The following is a 22,685-nucleotide window of genomic DNA, read 5'->3' as shown; positions in this document are numbered from 1 at the left end:
CTACCTAGCAACACAAATGCTGTACTCCTGAGCTATGGCTCATCTCCTACATTTCGTCAAAATATGTGCCTTTCCAGATGATGGCCCTACATGCACATCGTTCTGTTGCACAGGAGTCTGTGGAGTAAATTGTGTTGGGCAAAAGAGCCCTAGGCACCAACCTTGCACTAGGGAGCAGCTTGAGACTGCCGATTCTCTTCTAATCAGGCTTCATATAGGCTAAAGTTCTACAGGAAGAGAGAAAGGAGAAAAGAATGAATTAAAACCTTATGGCAGTAGCAAAATCTTGTTTGTTCTTTTGAAAAACAAAGCTGAAAACTGTAGATTATGTTCAACAGAGCACCAAGGCTAAGAGTCTTGTCAGTGCAAGAATTTCTCAGTCTGTGAAATTTTCCCTCTCCTTCCCCTGCACCCCCCCAATTTTTTTCTGGGGGTTTCCCAATCCTCCAGAGCAGATCTGGGGGTGGCATGGGGTGCACATGGCGTGAGAAGAGGGAGAAATCCATTGCACTATTGCTAACTTCTTGGCAAAGTCATAATAATGTTTGCCATAAAATATGAAAATGCAAAATTGCAGATGTGAAATTTGATTTTTTTATATCAATGTTGGAGTGTTTCAGGCCTGGTAACTTGTTTGTTTAGAAGGTACCAAAACATTAAATGTTATAAGCAGTTAGCTGTAGAATGCTAAATAGCTATTAAAATCTGTCAGGTGTCCAAAATTTCAATAACATTGTTGAATATTGAATAATACTGAATATTGAATATTTCATTCAAACATTAAATATCAAATGTTTACATGTATCACCGGATACCACATACAAGTATATGCATTTGGTGCATATGTGGATACCAAAGTAATATCCTAAGAATGTTTAACATCAACCCAGGAGAAATTTGGAAATCATTTCAGCCTGAAAAGGAACAGAGAGCAAGGCTGATATATGCCTTTAGTGGAATGTGTGCTATTGTGTAGGTTCCTGGAAAAAAAATGCATTTCATCTCTCATGTAGATATTGGCAGGTACTAAAGAGGGCCTGAAAACTCACGTCTTCCACATTTTCTAAATTAAATGATGATTTAATGACTGAACACTTAGATTGCATGCATGTCTGTTACTACAATGTCACCGCGGTTTCTGCTGCAGGTTAATTGATGCTCGTATTTTGCATTTTGACCCTTTGCTTCAGGGGGCAAAGGTTGGTGAGACGGCTGCATTTTTACATTCATCCTGTGGAAACAAAATAGATAACTGTGATTTAAAGGCACACGTACCCCTATCCTAATGTTTGCATATCTGCCTGCCACATGCAGTTGTGTAACGGTCAACACATCCTTTCTAAAATATCTAGCCGCCAGCTCAGATATATTCACATGTATAGCTGAAACCAGTTAAAAAATATGTAGATAGGATTTGGTGGTATGCATAGTTGTGGGGGGCATTCAATATCTCAGGTCTGGAGATGCATTGCAGTTCAAATGCACATCTACATTTAAGTCCTTCATCCAAATGTTTGCATCTAGTCTTTGCACAGCACAGCAGCCTACTTGCCTAAGTGGTCTCTGCCTTCTTAGATCCCTTATTACATAAGGACAAAGGTGCGCTTCTCACAACCAGTTACATTTTCCAGCAATTCCAGAATGCTGAACCAATAAATGGTCCAGTCAGATGTCCAGATCGCAACTACCATATTTTTCTGTCTATAAGATGCCCCCATGTATAAGACATTATACCCCCCATGTTTCTGGGGACTCTGGTTTAAGAAAATAGGGGGAGATGGCTGCTGTGTATAAGATGCCCCCAAATTTTGGAAATTATTTTTTAGGGGGGGACCTAGTCTTATACATGGAAAAATACGGTACTTTTTTTCTTGCAAAGGAGTTTGTGACTCACAGCATTCTGATTTTAAAACAACAAGGACCAAAGACTATTTGACACAAGACAGGTTAAACATGCCAAATATCCACTGAAAAATTAGCTCAAGTTGTCTTCACGTTGTTAAAAAATGGTCTTGTGTAATAATGTTTAAGAACTGGGTGACACAGAATTGGATCCAGACTTTGCTTCTACTGGCAAGGAAGGACAAATTTTGTTTATTCTTCCTCCTCCTGCTCCCAGAACAATGTGGGATATGGCACTTACGGTTGCAACGATGGACAAATGTCAAAGGGCAAACATCTCCTTACCCTCTTCCAGTGCAATCCCTCCATTGGATCAAAAACCTTCCATGGGTGGAAATATCCTTTCCAGGCCATGGGTCTGTCTTTGCAGAAGGTGAGGTCTGGATCTAATCCATTAAATAGCAATGTGCATTAATAATAATAATAATTTTGCTGGCAAAGTTATTTCCAGTGTAATGTTGAAGGCCACACACACTGAGCATGTGTATGCAGTGAGGAGTAACACTCACTGGCTCATCACACACATGCTCATACACAATTCATTATTTTTTCCCAGACCAATGTTTAATAAAATCATCCCTTTAAATTTCCCAATAATTAAGCATAAATAGGAAATGGCATTTATACCTGTTGAAGCACACAGGTGGGATACCTGGAGGTCTCCGCCTACCCCAGTCAGCTGTCCAATCCCATCTGGGGGAAGCGTTGCCAAGGAGATCAGGCCAGGTAGGGGAGGGATTACCTGCCCACACAATAGAGGGAGGATCTTACCTGGGAATCCTCACTTGAATAAACAAGAGTTGTCCTTAGTGTACAAACCATCTCATTGGAGGGGTCCCTTCCAACTCTACAAATCTATTCAGTTGTCAGAGAAAATTCTCCAAAGCTATAGAAATCACAGCAAGGATAAGTAGGGATGGTAACCCAGTCAGATGGGTGGGGTACAAATTGTATTTACTTACTTACCCACCTGTGACCATTCTGATGCTGCTGGACTACAAAACCCATCATCCTGAACCATGGGCCAGTCTGACTGGATCTGATGGGAGTTGGAATCCAACATCTGCAGGGCCATACGTTTTGCCGCAAATGCAAGCTTTCAGAGAACAGTGAATGGAGAAGAGGCAAGAGCGCTTTGCTCTTCCTATTCTGATTATCCCCCGCAAATGTCTCCTGCAGCTGCCCCACTTCTTGTGATTTAGCATGTATTTATAACGCCCATCTGTGAAGGGAGGGATTATTTAAAAATGGCCTGACTTGGGGGATTTTGAGAGGAGAGTCAGTGCACAGGAGACCGACTAACACCACTGGGCCCCCGTCTGACCAACAGTCCTCCCTTATAAGCCTCTCCCATCATTGGCTTCCTTTGCCACACGCAGGATTGTTAGCTCTGAAGTACCACCCTAAATTTAACAAGGCTCTGGGAAACTTTCTCAAAATGTCTGTTGCAAATGCATTGGGGAATATTAAATGAGGCTAGGCAGAAATTCATCCTAAATACAAAAAAAAGTGCTGAGGGTGAAAAACATCTGTATTTTGATGTTGAAAGCCAATGATTAGAAAACATTCCTTTCTTTACCAATTTTGGGTCAGAGGAACCATTTGTAACTTCCTCTGTCTCCTAATAAGTTAGAGGTATATATTTTTTTTAAGGACTACAAAGGGTTTCATTATTTAGGTCTTTAAAAAAACAAAAAACAACTTATCAAATGTTACTAGTGGTTGAGGTGTGGGAAAAAATGCTTCATAAGAGATGTGGGACCCAGAGACCCTTCAAAATGAATCTGTCCTCAGTTTTTGAAGCTGAAGATCTAAATGCCAGTGAAACGGTGATTTACCCCCATACCTGCAAAATTAAGAGATGAATGACAACTCCACATAACTGAGCGTCATTGTGTGAATCTTTCAAAGGGCACATTTTATTATTAGCATTTCAGAAACTTCCTAACAGGCCGACTGCTCCTGTGCTGTTCGGCTCCTTCACCACTAATGTCAATAAAAAAAGTTACAAGCATAAACTCATTTGCTCCCCTGTCCCAGCAGCATTGCCCCCACAACTTGGGGCTGCTTCTTCTCCCTTCAGCACTGGAGTGCACCAGTCTTAAGGGAAATGGCATTCATCTTCTGAAATTCAGAAACTGCAAGAGTTGTACCCTTTTCTGACTGCATAGATGTGCCCTTTGGGCAGTGTTTTCCAAACCCTTTGATACCTGGGGGGCAGCTTCTTTGAATGAAAGTGGTGGGTACAATTCACTCTTTTAAATAAAAGCACCACCTAAATGTCACCAGCATTGAGAACAATGGTCAGGCACTCTCCCAGTATCCCACCTTCCTCTTTGCCTGGTCAGTCAGGGCTTAAAAATAATGGCAATGGACAATGGCGGTTTAGTAGGAGATCCCATCACTCTGTCACCAAAATGTAGTGGATCACACCGCTCTGTCACCGATTGCAGTAGATCCCACCTAGGTACACACTCTGTACCCAGGGTTATCGTAAGGGCTTTGTGTGGAGGTAAAGTTAGATCCTTGGAGGCTCAGGCAGAAGTTGAACCAATACAAAAAGATTTTGCAGAACGAAGTTGATAAAACGAAGGATGTGTCAGGAGATAATGTTCTTTCAGGAAACAGTTAACTCATTAATAATTATACTAAATCTAGTGGATGTTTCAGGCTTCTAACAGGGTCATAAACACACAGCTTCTTTTAAATGCTGGTTGCTTAATTCAGTTACTGCTCTTCCGTTAGGTGTTGCAGGTTTCTAAACTAGATGGTAAATGCTCAGCTTCTTTCCACTTACTATGGTATTTCACTTCACTTCGTTAGCTTGGTTGCATAGGTGTTGCAGCTTAATACTTTAGTTCTTAAGCAAGGTGGTACTTTCTGTCAGTTTTCCAGCCTTTTATCAACCACATTCCTGAGGCACTTCTAGCAGTGTAGCAGGTCCAGGGGATTCCCACACCCCTAACTGGTCTCGAAGTCTTCTCTTTCTCTCCTCTCCTGACTGATATGAAACCCAAGGAGACAATCTCCTCACAGTGTTTACTTCTCCTGCTCAAACTCAAGCCTTCCCGTTAACTCCTCTCTGAATATTCTCTCCCAAAACACTACACACAGTCTTCGAATCTAAGCTCAGAAACTCCTTTCTCTAGCTGTAGATACTTTCCTCAGAGTGGGTGTTACACACAGACCAGAGCCAACTCTCCTGTCCCTCCTGCTCTCTCTCTAACCATCTCCCTATCTGAACCCTCTCTCAGAAACGGATCCTTTTATTCTCCCTCCCAAAGTTCTGGCTCCACCCCACTCTGACTAGCTGTTTTGGTAGCCCATCAGACAGAGGCTCCAGCCCTCTGGTGAAATTCCAAGGCCCTGCATCACAAGACATTGGTCTAGCTTAGCTGTCCATCACAGGTGACTTATTTGGGATTACCCGGTGCCTACTTGCTGAGTTGGGACGTGGGTGGTGCTGTGGGTTAAACCACAGAGCCTAGGACTTGCCGATCAAAAGGTCGGTGGTTCGAATCCCCGTGATGAGGTGAGCTCCTGTTGCTCGGTCCCTGCTCCTGCCAACCTAGCAGTTTGAAAGCATGTCAAAGTGCAAGTAGATAAATAGGTACCGCTCCGGCGGAAAGGTAAACGGCGTTTCTGTGCACTGCTCTGGTTTGCCAGAAGTGGCTTACTCATGCTGGCCACATGAGCCAGAAGCTGTACACCGGCTCCCTCGGCCAATAAAGTGAGATGAGCACTGCAACCCCCAGAGTTCGCCACGACTGGACCTAATGGTCAGAGGTCCCTTTACCTTTACTTGCTGAGTTACACCAAGGAATCCCACTCTGTCTCCCTTACTTGGAAGTTGTTTTAGACCAAGTCAAGTCATTAGTCCCTCTAGTTCATTATTGCCTACACTGTCTGGAAGTAACTCTCCAGGTGTTTCTCCCACCCGCTACCTGGAACTGAATCTGGAACCTTTTGCATGCAAAGCCCTTGAGATGATGGTGGTTCTTCTATACCAAGACAGTGCATACACTGCATGGTTTTTTTAGTCTGGGGGGGCCTAGAGTGGCACTTGCTTCCAAAACGATGGCTTCATTTTTCAAGACGCACATTAGTTCTTCCGGCAGCATACAGTTTGGGAATCACCGCCTTAGGCAGAAGCCAGGCAGTTAAGTAATTTTAAACCATATTTATGTTTAGTGTGTGCAGCCTATCTCACCACAAGCTTCTCCCATACTTTCAAATGTTGGTAGGTATGAAAGAATGTTAATGCCTAAACCGTGTGTCTGTTTTTCTCTGATTCACTACAATTATCTACCATCCTGTTTCGTTTTGTGTAACAAACAGATGTTGCCTGTGCAACTCATTTGCTGAATAAGGCCTACTTGATGATGTTTAAGTTTCCAATCTAGTTTTACCAAAGCCATTTGACCTTTAGCAGAAACAAAAGTAAAATGAGAATGCAGAACAGTGATTTATTCAGGAAAGAATTATTTATATACCTCAAATATGTTTTTCATTAAAAACGATATTTATTTATACCATACATACTTCAAAAACAGTGTTGGGTTTTTTTAATTTTTTAAAAAAATGTTCCTTAGATATCATTTAGCCATTTTTTAAGGTTTGTTTTGCCTTTTTCAACATGTCTTCTCACTTGGTTCCTAATAGCTGGGCAGAGGGCAGGGTTTGAAGAGACAGTGCAGTACAGATAACACTACAAATGTTAATTTGTTTGGGAAGAACAAACCTTTACTTTTCTATGTTCCCTTTCACAAGCATACCGTACATACGTAGCATAAAACAAAACAAAGCATCTCTCCATTTAATTTTTATAAACAAAAGTAATTAAGACTTTGGAAAAAAGACAAAGCACAAATGAAAAAAAAATCAAGTCAGCAAAAATTGTGGAGGTTTTTGATGTAAACATATTTTTTTGACATACTGGTCGGTAACACTTTTAAAAGAGTCTGTAGGAAATCTGTAAATAATGTCAGAAGTTGTGTCCACTATTTGAAAACAAAGAAATATGGCCTAAGATAAGGCATTTCAATTAATAAAGACATCTTTTTCTTTTTTACACACACATGGAGATACTGCAACTAGTATTTATATTTTTGTTTTAGGAGAAAAAAAGTACTGTAGCATATACTGCTTCCAAACAAGGAAAAGTTCGACAAGCCTAAGTCCCAATGAAAGGATAGGGTTTAGTTCAGTTGAGACTAATGTCTTCCTGTTGGTTCAAATGAGACTCAGCCACAACTAACTAGAGGTGGATGAGGGCCAAGGAAGATGGGGAATCTATTTAACTGGAATAGTTTCCGCTAGTAAAATTAAGACTGGATTGCTAATGCCAATTTGCAATGAACAGTGGTTGAAATTGCACAACAGAGTCAACTTGGAAGCTGAAAGCAACCCAAGTATTTCTGGTTTCGCAGTTACAAGAGAAATGTTCTAGGAAAGAAAAGCACTCTCTTTAAGTTAGCAATGTACTCTGTGCAGAAATATTCCTTGTGTATTCTTTTTTTTAAAAAAAAAAAAGAGAGAGAGAGAGAAAAGATCTGTTATATGACACACACCATAATGGTCTTGGCTGTAGGCTGAGCTTAAGTAAATATCATCATTCAGTCAGTATGCTGTGGTAACGCAGGCTGCCAGTGCGGTTTGCCATGCTCAGACAACACATGTAAACACCAGAAACAAAAAGAAGAAGAAGAAAAAAAGATTTGGTGAGCAGCTTCTCCCTGTCTTCCTCAATCATTGGCCTCTCCTCTAACACACTCTTTCCCAACTCTACTGTAATTGTTCTCTGACAAATCATGTTGGGAAAGTACAAAAGATGAAAACATGAATTTTCGGTTTGGGTCCCTCCCTATACGCAGCCACCAGCTTCCGATTTCTCCAAAGGGGAAGTTACCCAATCTAATGAATGGCACACCGTTTCCAAGCTTTAAGTGCTTGTGCCATTAATGGCTTTCGATTGCTTCTATTAAAAAAAAGAAAAACCATGCCTTGATCATACCTCGGCACTTTCCAGTGCACACCAGACAACTTTGCAGAGGTTAGAATTGTTTTTCATTTTCATGCAACTAAAGCCCAAGTCTTCAGTAGAGAACACATAAATTCATTTCAGGAATTCGGATTTGGCCCTTAAGTTACTGTGACCTCCTTCTAAGCTACTACAGATCAAAAGTAAGTCCCAGAGAATTGAACTGGACAATTTCAACTGGAAGCCCATCCTTTCTCAGTTGAAGAAATGTCTCACACTGCGAAGCTCTGCTTTTCTTGTCTATAAACCTACAGACTCACTTGTGGATAATATTTAGAACCTGAGAAGGACATTCATGTGTATTCTCTCATTGCTCCCAAATTCCTAGGATATTTTTCCCCGCAGGCCACAGCAGCTGATTATATTTTGGTTACTGAAAACTTGTGCAAAGTTGGCAGTTTCGTGTTAACATTTAACACTTTTATTTTTTATTTTATTTGTTCGGCATTCTCGTCCCATACTGACCGGACCACTTCTAACAAAGTGTTAATTCTTTCCTTTCTTTTTTTCTTAATCAATAAGACACTGAAAGTATGGCAATACTTTTTAAGGGAAAAAAGGGTATGGATATTATTACACATTCCCACATTGTGTAAGAAAAAAGTGCATGACTGGATTTATGTAATAGTAACAAGACAAAAAAAAAATCCCTTAAAAAAAAAACTATATCAGATCAGGTGCTCTAAAGCATGCCAGCACCTCCTCATTAAGCATCTCTAGCAGGTAGTTAAAAAACAAGACCTTGTGTTTTCTTCTTTTTTTCTTTTTTCTAAATGTGCACTGAAGCTAATATAAATGAACAGAGCTAGCCAGCAAACTATTCTCCCCCCCTTCCCCGCATATCTAACAGCTGGATGTAAATGTAAAACCGAACCAAACAAAAACAACCCCCCCAAATAAAAATAAAACAAAAAGTTAACCACCATCAATACAATTGTTTTACATGATAGGCCCTTCAAGGCTCAATATATACAAGTGTAACAGCCATGTGTAGTTGATGGTCCTCTCAAAGGTTTAACATACACAAAAGACAATTGTACTTGTTCTCCCCCCCCTCCCCTCTCTCTGCAGTGCTGTGTTTCCTTGTGCCCCCCTCCCCTGCATTTCTCCCCTTCCTCAATATTGCAGGCGACAGTCAAAGGTAAAAGAAACAGTCTCTTTGGAGATGACCACGGGTTTTATAACAAAAGTGGGGCTTCAAAATGCAATTTTGTTTGTGTTCGTGTGTGTGTACGTTCGTTTGTTCTCTTTGAAGCAGTGGAAATTTCCTCCCAGGTTAAACTTACTACCCCAACCCACACAAAATAAAAACAGACAAACAAGAAAAGGGGAAAAAAATAGAAAAAGGAAAAGGAAAAAAAAAGCACCTGGTGTTTGTTTTTTTCTGTTTTGTTAAAAAAGAAAAAAAAAGATATATATTTATATTTATATTTATATATATTTATATAATAGTCTGTAAATGGCAGTTCAAAGTAGAGGAAACCCTCTGCGAGAGCTACTGGCGTTGGCCACGTCCATCTTTGAACTAGTCTAGTGAAGCGAAGGGAATGTTTTTATGCAGGTTTGGGTTCTGACTGTGCCGGTTCCGGCTGCGGACAGAAGAAAACATCATGTTGCACCCAGGGATTTTGCACTTGTGCATCTCCCGCAGGTGCACAGTCTTGTAATGCACCCTGAGAGTCCCCTTGTTGCTGTACATTTTGTGGCAAATGTTACACACGATCCCCCCGTTGCTCATGGAAACGCTGTTGAACATGAGGGAGCCCGGGACTTCGGCGCCCACGCCAACCCCTAAGGCCGGGGGGTCCGCCTTGTGTGATGACTCCCCACTGTCACTTGCGCCATCCACGTCATCAAGGAGAATCCCCTCGTCGCTCCCCGCGTCGGATTCTCTGGAGGAATGGATGCTACTGCTAGACTGGATGCTGGAGGTGGTGCTGAGGTCTAGCACCATGTATTCTTCTGACATGCCCCTTCCGTACCCGTTCAGGTGGGAGTCCTCAGTACCTGCCGGGGAGGAGGTGTCTTCCCGTATGTCAAAGCCCATCTGATGCGGGGCGCCGTAGATCTTCATCAAAAACTCGTCGCGGAGGTCTTTGCTAAGCGAGGGCTGCGAAGTGTCCAGGCCCATGTCATCCAGTTCTTTGGTCAACAGTTTACGGTGCAGGTTTATGTTAGCACTGTGTCTAGGAAAGAAATAGGAAGAGGGGGCAGGGAGGGAGAATAAAACAACACACCGTATCGCTGATTACATTTGTAACGCAAAACTTGCAGGTCAAAACATAAGTTAGCAAGATGGGGATTTTCATGCAATCCTACTTCTATTTCCTCTTCTCTCAGAAATCCAGGCATTACTATAATGGACACAAATGCAGGGCAAAAATGCTACAAATCCACGCTAGCCTGGTCTCTGCCCCACCCCATTTAGGATTACAAGGAACTTCAGCTATTCAGCAACGTACCCTGTTTTGGTTTTGGACCAACAGATTACTGCAGCTCTTACAAAAGGAGCCTCTTTCAAAAAGAACTAGGCAAGAGGGAGAGAAATCAGTAGAATCTCTTTCTATATATACACAACATTGGAGCTGCTGGTTATAGATTGGGATTGTAATCAAAAAGACCAGTATAAACTGGAGAGACTCTGTAAGAAGTTAGGCTAGTTTTATCTTTTTCCCCAATAATGAGGGGGGACCTTAAATGTTTCTGGGCAAGACCAATCTTAAATGGAATAAAACAGTGAAATCTTTGAATGGATAAGGTCTTTTGAGCCTGATTCAACAAGTGTTTAATATAATCCTTGCTTAGGGCTACCACAGATTCCAGTCAGGCATTTTGGCTTAAAAGTTACGCGTGCAGTGAAATTTGGGGCTGCAAGGGTAACTAAAAAACTAAAGCCATGTTGAGTGGAATGCCTTATAAGAGGAGTTGTTTTTAAATAGTAGTGGAAGAATGTGTGATTCTGTGCAACTTAAAACTGAACCATGTCCACACAAATTGGGCCTTATTATATTGATTCACATGATCGTTTCAATGCCCTTATTATGTTTATTTAAATCCATTGATTTCTCCTCTCCCTCCCACCCCAGAAAATCCTCAGGGTTTGGGCAGAAAACAATAAATGAAAAGTGGAATATGCAAATTCATTACTGAAACTTATTGTTTTAAATTCCATAGATTATTTGTCACTGTCTGCAAAGCAAGTTTGGAGGCCTGTAACAGACAGCATGGGCCACAATACATCTCTCATTATGGGCTCAATTAATTGCCAGGTTTACATATCTTCCTGTTTCCAGGTGTCATTTGGCAAAAAGCAATTGGGAGGGCTACAAGGTTACTGAATACCTTGAAGAGCATGAGTTTGCAGGCTGTCAGGGTCACTCAACATGCACAGCCAAGAGGAACAATGATACTTTATTATATGCAGCCAGTAAAGGCTGAGGAGGTGGGGTTCCTTGAGCTTGGCACTGTCACAATGTGAACCCACAAACTTTTGCTCCGGCTGACAGCCCCAAAAGTAGAGGTGGGCACACTCAACATTTCAGTTGTGCATTTACACAAAGCAGATGCCCAGCTGAAAAATTGGAGTGGGGTGGGGGAAAGATGTCCTAAAAAAAAAAAAAGAAGAAGACTTTCAAATCCAGTTATAGTTGCACACTACAGCAGTGGCGTAGCATGGGTTGTCAGCACCTGGGGCAAGGCAAGTAATTTGCGCCCCCTAACCCGTGGATTTGCGCCCCCTAACCCATGGATTTGCGCCCCCTAACCCTAACCCCCAGATGTTGCGCCCAGTGCGGCCGGCCCCCCCTGCACCCCCACGCTACGCCACTGCACTACAGTGTGTTCCGGGGGATGCGGGTGGCACTGTAGGTTGAACCACAGAGCCTAGGACTTGCTAATCAGAAGGTCGGCGGTTCGAATCCCCGCCACGGGGTGAGCTCCCGTTGCTCAGTCCCTGCTCCTGCCAACCTAGCAGTTCAAAAGCACGTCAAAGTGCAAGTAGGTAAATAGGTACCACTCCGGAGGGAAGGTAAACGGCATTTCCGTGCGCTGCTCTGGTTTGCCAGAAGTGGCTTAGTCATGCTGGCCACATGACCCGGAAGCTGTACGCCGGTTCCCTCGGCCAATAAAATGAGATGAGCACCGCAACCCCAGAGTCGGTCATGACTGGACCTAATGGTCAGGGGTCCCTTTACCCTTCACCGTGTGTTCCTGTCTAAGGAAGTGGTGGGCAATGTGCTTTGCTATGTGGGTGAAAATGCTTGCCCTCGTTCTCTGCTTGCAGTTCAAATGGGGGCTGTGCTGGATGCCGGCTGCTCAAATGCGCATTGTAAGGCAAGATGCACATCTGGGTGCAATCTGGGTGTGTGGCTCCCAATCTAACAAAGCCAACTGTTTCTGCACATGGATGCGCCTTCCAAATTTGTGTGACTTAAGTGTAGAAAACCCAAGATGACAATGCAATATTTCTTTGTCATTTGAACGTCATTGGTTCAAACAGGAGATTCGCCAAGAGCCTTTCTCTCAACCAGCTGGGCTCCCAAAAGGAGCAGAATAACCCAAGTGTGCATTATAGTGGGCTGGGAGGGTGTAGAATTATGTAAACTTAATTTTCCATATCTATTTACATGATTCATCATATATTGTCATAACTCATTTACCTTATTAAATATAGCAAAGTAGGATAACAACCTACTTTTCCCTTTGACAGACGGCAGGTGGCTGTTCCTGGTTTAAGGATGATTGATAATTGAGGGGATGTAAATTTGGGTCCCATAGGAGCTTCCTCCATGGAGAAGAACTAGCGAGAAATATGTCTGATATTTTGGGGGGGGGCGGGGTGGGGAAGGAGAGATGCAAGGCATATACTGTCCGTTCATTCCCAACGAGACAGCGATCCTTTCACAGAAACTATTGTACTACTGTTTCTTTCTAAGCACACAAGTGTGTTACACATGTACCCCACACTGCGCTTACGAAGGCTGAGCTTACCTTGTGATAAGATCAGCTTTCTAATCTTTTGCTAAATCGAGATCACAAAAGAAAGAGGGAGACAGTGAGAGAGATAGAAAGAAGGAGACAAGAGAGAAAGAGAAAGAGAGAAAGAGAACAAATTCACATTCCAATCCAGTCACATCTGGCTTTAAAAAAAAGGGAAAAAAAAGAAAAGAGAATCTTAAAACAATAAAATACAGGCTAAAAATGCTTCGGCCATGAGATCATTTTCTGTCACCCATCATCTCACTTACACTGTTGTCCTGATGGTTACCGGACCAACTGCACAATCTAAAACCATAAATCAAATCAGACACAGGCAAATTCACATCATCCACAGATTTGTTCTGAACAGATGCATGCTGTATTCACATCCATGAATGATAAATAAACAGAAAAAAAGGCCGTACAGGCTCCTAGACAGAATTATTTCTTGCCCATTCTAGTGTCAGATGGCAAATGATTCAAAGGGAAAGTTTCTAAGCAAAATACAGGAAGCACTTAGCTGTGAAGGCCTGCATGTTAACAAGCTGCAGTTGTTTTTGCGAGTTATTGCACATGTGTAACAGTGCTATTGAGATTCATGGTCCAGTTACTGACACCAAGAAACCGTATCTAGGATGTCTGCTTGCTTCCCTGACTGCATATTACAAGCAAGCAGAAACATGTGGCAGCTTTGGCTGTGGCAGTTGTGGTTGTTCCATGAACAAGCTATCTGAGCTTGCCATGCCACTGCCAACTCTCATGGCAAAAACAAACAGGAGCACATAGTCAGCTATTGCACTTGAGCAACTCCCTCTTTTAAATGTGTGCATCCCGCCCTCTTTCTGAGAAGTTCCCGGTGGCAGCATTTTAGTCTCACGACTAGGGTTGCCAGAACACACTGCAGAGAACATGCATGTAGTTTCTCCCTCCAATTATCTCCCAGTCTCGACACACACCTGCCTGTTCTAAGAAGCAGGGATCCAGGTGTGCCATAGAGCCGTAGGGTTGGTAAACAATGGGACTGGGTTAGGAATGGGCGAGAGATGGCTGCCCAGTCTTCTGATTCACATAGAGCTACACACACACTTTCTGGGATGCAACCCAGCAATCCTAATGGCAGCAGCCCACGGTGGTCATTTAGAGGGAGGGTGTCTGACATGCCTAAGTAAGGCCAACTACCAGTGCTGGATTTACGTATAAGCTAAACAAGCTATAGCTTAGCCCTCGCCCCCCCAAAAAAAATTAAAGAAAAAATTGTCAATGCCACTGTGTTTGCATTATTAAGTTTGTTATGAATAATAAAAAACAATTTTAAGTTAGAGCTTAATAATTACCGTATTTTTTGCTCTATAAGACTCACTTTTTCCCTCCTAAAAAGTAAGGGGAAATGTGTGTGCGTCTTATGGAGCGAATGCAGGCTGCGCAGCTATCCCAGAAGCCAGAACAGCAAGAGGGATTGCTGCTTTCACTGCGCAGCGATCCCTCTTGCTGTTCTGGCTTCTGAGATTCAGAATATTTTTTTTCTTGTTTTCCTCCTCCAAAAACTAGGTGCGTCTTGTGGTTTGGTGCATCTTATAGAGCGAAAAATACGGGACTTCACTATTAATATACTTCTTCTTAATTGTATTTCAGTTCAACAATTACTTTGATAAAATATGTATTTTGTTATGTGCAAACGGCTTTAGATACCTATTAGGTCCATAAATTACCATATAGCATATATTCAACACAGCGACAATTTGTTGTGGACAAAGGACAGCTGGACATATAAAGGGCCCCGTTCCTTCAGTAGCTGAGGGCTTCATCAAACCGAAATCCGGCCCTGCCAACTACTGAACTACGTAACTATGCAGATAATTGAACTAGGGGGGTTTCTGACATCCAAACCCACCAGGCTGTTCACTGCACTGTACTGGGCTGGCCTTGCCTTTATGTAGAGCAGCCTAACAGCATGGCACTGAGTCGAACTTAGGCTTATCTTTTCCCAATTTCCCCCATGCCCCACTAAAATATACTACAAGCTGAGTTTTGTGTAAATGTAGCTAGGAAATACCAAGCCTGCCATTTCTCTCTTGCTTTGTTCCTTGGTTTCCTGCTAGAACAGCCAGATTTGTCATGCAAATAGCATCAGGGTTTACTGAATGCAATACAATGCAAAGAAATGTTAATATTGTTTCACCCTCTTCTCCAAGCGAAAGTTGCTTTCCTGATTGGTGACCTGTTAAAAGTTGCAGCTGGTTTCAGCTATCAATAGGAAATGATGCCATATCCATTCACTTATCATTTATAGCAGTAGCTATCAGTAATCTCATTAAACTTATGTACTGGTCGTTAATGTCTGTCAGGCAAATGATGTGCAGAAATGTGTGGACAAGTTCTGGCACTTTCGTCGACAAAGTCCCTTATCCGTTTGTCAGCAGTACCATTGGCTTCTCCTAATATAATTACATTGACTTTTATTCAATTAAGTGCCATTCCTAGCTTTTTTTTAAAAAAAAAACTTGCTTTATCAATTGATTCAGGTGTAATGCAATAATAAAGATGAACTCATTGCAGTGCATTAGCCCTGCTGTTCATAACTTTTGAACATGGGTTCATTCATAGCAGTCGATTTCCATTATGCAACCACAGTTCAAAAGAATTGATTCTGTTACATTCATTTCTTAATCTATATCACTCATGTTGGAGAATCCTCTCCAAGATCATGCGAAAATATAACCGGATACCTTGTGTTTGTGTGTGTTAGTGGGGGGCATACTATTATTTATTTGGATTTTTATTTTTTAAAAACATTTTCAGATTAATAGCGAAATCATGGAGTTCAAAGATACATTAGGACAGGGGATGCTTTATTCAAATGTAAAGAAATGTTCAGAGAGTTGTCGTGTTACAGGCCTGGAGCTACTGGGCTGGGTGGGTGCAGCGCAGATATGCTAGTATTATACTCAAATGTTCAGTGATAAGTGCATGATAAATGCATGATAAGTACATTCAACAGGGACAGGGTGCATGTTGAATACTTAAAAGGCTAAGCGCTTTAAATCTAGCTTCAGCCCTAAGACTGACCATTTCTACCTTACATCTGGAGATATGTAAAATCTTCCTGGGAAATGCTACTACTCTTACAGAAGTTCATCAAATGTTGCACCAGAGGGCAGACATCTAAAATTACTTTCTTTAGGCAAAAATCAAACAGCTTAAAAGTGTCAGAATTGCCCTAAGAAATGTCATCAGTCTTACAAAACCTCTTTTGGCTTCTCTGCCCATCCCAATTATCTTTAAATTTCACTTTAGGTAAAAAAAAATCTGGTGAAAATCTTACTTAGTTCTTTCCTCTTCAGGCATGCGGAAACACCTGTAGGGAAGTTCTGCTTCTAAATGTCCATAAAATGGGAGATGGATTAATTTGTCAGTTTGGGTCAGTTTGGTTTCATATACACTTTCATGCAATTTTCTCCTAATACGCACATTTTAACTTTGCAGTTTTGTATGATGTGCATATTTTTGAAAGCAATTCCCCCCTCTAATGTGCTGATCTTTAGGTGTTATGTTCACTGATGTATATGCATTTTGTGTGTGCAGTTTTCCATAATGTGTACATTTCCAATGCCTTTTCTGTTTAAAAATGCATTGCAAAATTCAGAGAAATACATTTCCAAGAATGGCTGCATTTTTTAAACAAATAAAACCACACTCACTGCAATGCAATACATGATTTTAAAAAAAGATAAAGAGCATATAGATGACACAGCTTACTTCTTACTGTGTACACAATGAAGGCAATACTATATTATTTCCCCCAATTATTATTATTCTGTCGCACTTCCAGTTTGGTTTGTGCAATGGTATGAAAATTGAATTAAGTAGGCTCACATTGAAATGTGAACTGAACAAATTTCTCCCCCACTGGTACGTTAAATATATTTTAAAGCTTTTCCTTAAATATCAGAGAACATCAAAGAAAGATGGTCAAACATTTTCTGCCTTTTATAAAGCTTTCACTTTGGCCTTTCTTCAGCCATATGACCTACAATTCTTACTGATTTTGACAACTGGTTACATCATATTTATTGTGTGAAATAAGTAAAATGATTGAGCTTATCCCCCCCCCCCCCGGCTTTGGAACTGTGTGTGAGATCCTCCCCCCAATGATAGCCAATATAAACAGTCTATGAAAAAATGTTCTCTGCTGCAGCCCCACTGAATTAACTGTGACAGGCTCCAGTGCAGGAGAAATGAGTCCATCTAACTCAGGCATAGGCAAACGCGGCCCTCCAGATGTTTTGGGACTACAACTCCCATCCCCCCTAGCTAACAGGACCAGTGGTCAGGGATGATGTGAGTTGTAGTCCCAAAACATCTGGAGGGCCGAGTTTGCCTATGCCTGATCTAACTAGATTATGCAATGGTTAAATGTCACCTAGCTACAGTACACCAAGTAAGTTATCCCAGAGCATGTCTGAAAGCACATATGCAAAACCTGTCTGGGTCTGGCCAGCACCTGGCTAGGAGACTGCCTGGGAACCATATGTATGTGGCCTTAGGTCCCACAATGAAATAAAAGAAGGATATAAGACGATTAATAGAACCACAGAATTGCAGAGTTGGAAAGGGACACCCAAGCAACATGTACTCCCAGGGGTGTCAACTAGTATAAAATATTGGAGGGACCCAGATAATCCCCGCCCCACATAATCGATCACAAGACCTGGCACATACACACCATTTGAATGGCAATGTCCATCAACTTGGGGGGGGGGTTGGCTCCCTCAAATATTTTATTGGGGGGCCCAAAGGGACCACGGTCCCTAGCAGTTGGCTCCTGTTTCTACTCCTTCCCCCTACAATGCAGGAATCTGCTATACGATGGAAGGAATCTACTAGAGATTGTCAGCATCGTTACAAACACAAGTTCCAATAGTTCCATTGTCTTACATCCTTAGTGTCCATGAATTCAAAGCCTCTAAGAAGACTGGTGACTATAACATTTTCTGTACTGAGACTAACCTAGCCATTTCATCAAATCTTTTAATAATACAAGTGTTACAGAAAATGCCACAAATTGAGTGAATGTGACATCCACATATGGATCCTGACAATTTCAGATAAATTCATAAGTATCAGTAAATACATATATTTCTCCGAAGCTATCCCCTGACCCTAACCCCAACATACACCAAAGAGTGTTTGTCTGAAGGCTGCCGCTCACATTTAGCTGAGTATCGGTATATCTCTGAGATTTCAGATAGCTACAAAAATTGCCTGAGACTTTCAGTGGTCTTAAGAAGTTTCAGCTGCTTAAGAGGCCTTCTTTTTAAACAATCAAGCAATATATAATTTTTGCTAAATAAAGACGGACACCCAATTTCAGCTATTTATGGTACATATACACAATGCAAGGGTCATGTATCAGCAGGGAGAGCAGATAAGGCAGGTTCCCCACTCTGTGAAACATTTACATTCCTATGCTCCATGAAAAGACTTCCTGGCACCTTTGCCTGCCCCCTCCCCAAACCAAACAACCAATAATCATTTGCCTTCCTCCACTCCGTTTGGCTGGCAAGGCCTTTCAAAAATCTCTTCTTCCAGAGGCTGTCCTTGGAAGTGTCTGATTCTTCAGCCCACAAGAGTAAACAAGGGAATAAAATACACTCCTAGGTAATTTTCCACTTTTATTAGTAAGAACCTTACTAAAGTACTCTTTTGATGGACTGCATGAAAGAAATTGACAGAGCACTATTATTTTCCATTTAATGTTGATGTATTTAGGGATTTTATTTACCGTATTTTTCACTCTATAAGACGCACCAGACCACAAGACGCACCTAGTTTTTGGAGGAGGAAAACAAGAAAAAAAATATTCTGAATCTCAGAAGCCAGAACAACAAGAGGGATCACTGCGCAGCGAAAGCAGCGATCCCTCTTGCTGTTCTGGCTTCTGGGATAGCTGCACAGCCTGCATTCACTCCATAAGACGCACACATATTTTCCCTTACTTTTTAGGAGGGAAAAAGTGAGTCTTATAGAGCAAAAAATACGGTAATTTTTTCTTATTTTTCCTTCTGTGAGTGTATCTACCCTGTATCTGAAGATGCATTCAAGGGGGCTGCATAACTGTGACTAGCTATGCAAAAGCCTTCATCTCAAAAAACGATCCTTTCTCTTTTTGGCATACAAACTCCAAGCACTACTGGAAGCAGTCGATGGTTCCGTCTATATGCATACAAAACTAATGGCATCCTGTTGTTGTTTTTTCCAAAAACAAAGTGATGGAGTTTTGTCTTTGCCTTGTTTATGCTTGTATGTTTACTTTGGCCTGAAATTCAAAACAAAGCTTAGCTTGTGGGAAAATGTGTAAGCCAAAGCTATGATCCACTGTGCATTTAAATATTCAATAGTCAGATGTTTTGTAGTGAGGGAGGCCCAAAGGGGAGGAGAATAATTACAGAATAGCCAGAAAATAATTTATGGTTGCCGAATACGATTCAAAGCAAGGGTGGCTAGCCCTGAGGCCCTCCAAATGTTGTTGGACTGAAACACCAGCCTGGTCAATGGTCAGGGATGAAAGAAGTTGTAAGTCCAATAACATCTGGAGGGCCACAGGTTCCCTATCCTTATTTTAAAGGTTAACAGTTGATTTAATGAAATTTAAAACCAAGACCGAGTGCTTATCAGGTAACCCAGTGCTTTGCATTCGTTGGCCAACACAATGAAAGGTGGGTGCAGGTTGAATTTATACTGAATAATCTGGTACGATCTTGCCTTTATGCCTCTCCTTAGGTTTGCACAAACGTAAGGGGGCTAGGGAGCCGCTTTTATTCCCAAAAGCTGAAAATCCAGGCAGGGAATTTCCACAAAGGTGTAAAAGATCCCTCCCTCAGCTACAGTCTTGCACGAAATCTAAATGGAAACATCAGAATGAACAATCTGTCTCAGTATGCAAATTTCCAAGAACAGATAAATCCTGATGTTTCCTTTAAACAGAAGGAAGCCCTCAACTCCTTTGACACGATTGTGAGCAGATATGGCATTCTGATTTTACCTAAAAACTGGAAACCAAATCTTTCTTATTTCCTAATCTTATCTTCTCAGCGCCACAGAAACTGCCTTCCACCTTGCCTTTTCTTGCACTGAAAAATTGGGCTACCCCCAGAGGCCTGAAGAGTATATCTTCATATTTTGCTGTGTGCACGCATCATCTGATGTGTCCATAACTGGTGATGCTTAATGGTAGTTTCCCCCCCATTGCCAGCGTTTCAGAGCAGTGGCTGTAGACAGGGCACTACTTTGCTGCCCAGTGAAATGCAAAACATTCTACTCCAGCAGCACAAGGGACATTTGTTTCTAAAGCTTTTTTGATGAATTGCATAGAATCTGAGAAAATATTAACCTTTCATTGGAAGAAAATCCAAAAGGTAAAATACAGTTCAGCACCTATTAAAAAAAAAAGAAAAGAAAAGAAGAAGAAGAAGTAAAGAAGTGCTTATTAAATGCGGGAAATAAAGGACAAGCAAATTCTTGCAAATAAGACGCGGAGCCCCAGTCATTACCATCCCTTTCAATATGAAACAAATCATTCACACTGGTCACGAAGACAGCTCCCTCTCCACTCAAATTATTCACTTGAAGATAAGCTCTCACCAAACTCTTTAGGGGTTTAACTAATTTACTGCACAGATACGGCACGTCTGTTGTAATAACAGGTAGGATGTATTGGGGTCGACCATTTATCAGAATTAGACTTCTTTTCTCAATTCGCAGTGAATGATGCTGCCTCCACCGTTCCTCATTCTCAGAGCTTGCCATCCCCTTATGGCCCCTAATGTGGCAGGCAAACAAAATTGACAGTCTCATCTTGTCAACAAGGGGCGATTCTCCCGAGAAGCCACTTAACTTTGCAGAGGAAGCAATGTATTAATGTGCCTGTCCCAGGAATGTTAATCATCTTCGAGCTCCCTCTGACTTTGACATGAACAAAATCACCAAATTTGTTTACTAAATGAATCGTAATATGCTAATAAGAGAGCATGACATATATGGTAAAGCCAAACAGATGGTTTGTTTACCCCACTTTGCAACTTTATAAATGCTGTAACTCGGAAGATGTTAGCAAGAATTATTGGCCTGCTGGCAGGGGTGGCCAAGACTTTTGCATACAAAATGCAGAGCCAGAGTAAAAGGAAAAGCAATTTGTTATCACCAAGGAATGCACGCTTCTGCTGATACTGATATTATGATGTTTGGGCAGGTCATGCAAGGGGTTTTAGCATGGATTTTTCTGTCTGCCATGTCATCTGCTAGTGCAGTTCTGTCACAGAAGCAAGACCTGAGAGTGCTGCACTCCAGGACAGCCTGGTAATTCAGTACATACCTGTTGAGGTGTTAAATGAGATGGCTCTTACGGTGTGAACAGAATTACATTTTTCCAACAGCTGCATGTGCTCACAAGCATCAAGGTCAAGGCACGTTCTAAATATATTACTATTGTTGTTCATTAAAAGATCAAAAGGCATTACAAACAAGAAGCACAACCACTGGCGTTAGTTGCCAGAGTTATTCAGGAGCACTTGTAAGTTTCATTGTGACACGTCAACCTCACGCTTTACCAGCTGCATGGATGCAAACTGGTCTAGAAAATTTAAACAAAAATATCAACCAAAATTATCAACATTTATCCACCATTTTTTCTCAGATATAAAAGACAGCAGCGATTTAGGCAGGCCAGCTTCACAGACCTCATTGCTTGGTATGATCAGGCCTCTGCCATTATCTAGGTTTTTCATCTACACACAAAAGCTTCATACATACCTGTGGAACATAACTCTGGTGGCTTTTTTATAGGCTATCCACAAAAAGCAAAATTCCTTCTCAATGAATAACAACTTCCTGAGATTTATTTCTCGGAACATATTTTGAAGTGAGAGTGATTTTTAAAATGAAATATTTAATCCAAACTTCCTCCTCCCCTTTCTTATCAGAACATCCAAGCAGGCATTTGTTACACTGTTTGGGAATCTCTGAACTGAGTCCAGTGCCACCTTGTTCACCGGTTGGTGAACGAATAATAAATACATGGCCAAAATACCAGTCTTTGATATTTTTAAGTTGACTTGTCTGCCTATTGCAGTGGTATAACATTTATTATTTCGCTTAATTTATATACTGCTCAATTCCAAAATGAAAAGCAAAACCCTAAAAATGGTTTTGTGGTGCTGTATTGGAATGCCACCCACAATGTACTTGTGTTCCAACACATCACTTAGGCAAGTTCTGCAATCCCTCTTCCCCCATTCCAAAGGAGCACGCTAGGGAAATATATAGGCTGTGATATATTTTGTGCCTTTTTTGTGTGTAAACAGCTCTGCTAGGAGCTCCGCTATAGAGTCATATAGAAGATAAAAAGTATTATTTTATATTAGAAATAATAACAATAACCTCAGAAAAAAATAGATGGAGCGATGTCCCTGTGATGCTATGTGGCTATTTTGGTTCACTGTGGTGCAAATCCCTTTGAGTGATTACAATGTTCATGTAAGGTGACTAAAACATATAAAGTCTCCAGCATAACCTTGCTCCTAGCAGGCTTGGAGAATTTGCAGCACACTTTAGAATGCACTTTGAATTAAACGCTGGATATATGCAGAACTTTGAAAGGAAATGGTTGAACAGGAGACTGCTCACACATGCATGCCCATCAGTTGATTCTTCTCCCTTTTATGACTCACGGTGAAATGCGTGAACTTCCTCTGCCGAAAAAGCACTTGTG

At 41.5% G+C, this 22,685-nt stretch overlaps 1 protein-coding gene across 9 annotated transcripts in view; it reads right to left on the bottom strand.

Moving 5' to 3' along the window:
* Positions 1-7,432: 7,432 nt before the first annotated feature.
* Positions 7,433-22,685, bottom strand: part of BNC2 (basonuclin zinc finger protein 2) — a 409,624-nt gene continuing 394,371 nt past the window's right edge. For 7 of the 9 annotated variants that reach the window (XM_081844841.1, XM_081844845.1, XM_081844842.1 and 4 more), the window contains one exon: positions 7,433-10,128. In XM_081844841.1, the coding sequence (XP_081700967.1) occupies positions 9,468-10,128 (661 nt within the window). In that variant the 3' untranslated portion in view covers positions 7,433-9,467. Of the gene's footprint in view, positions 10,129-12,931; positions 12,963-20,309; positions 20,354-22,685 lie in introns of all 9 variants that reach the window. The other 2 variants (XM_081844847.1, XM_081844840.1) reach the window with 2 other exon arrangements.

This window comes from Podarcis erhardii (assembly GCF_964252035.2).
Source record: "Podarcis erhardii genome assembly, chromosome: 17".
NCBI lineage: Eukaryota > Metazoa > Chordata > Lepidosauria > Squamata > Lacertidae > Podarcis > Podarcis erhardii.
Note: the sequence above shows the minus strand (reverse complement) of the source record. Positions and strands in the feature narration are given on the sequence as shown.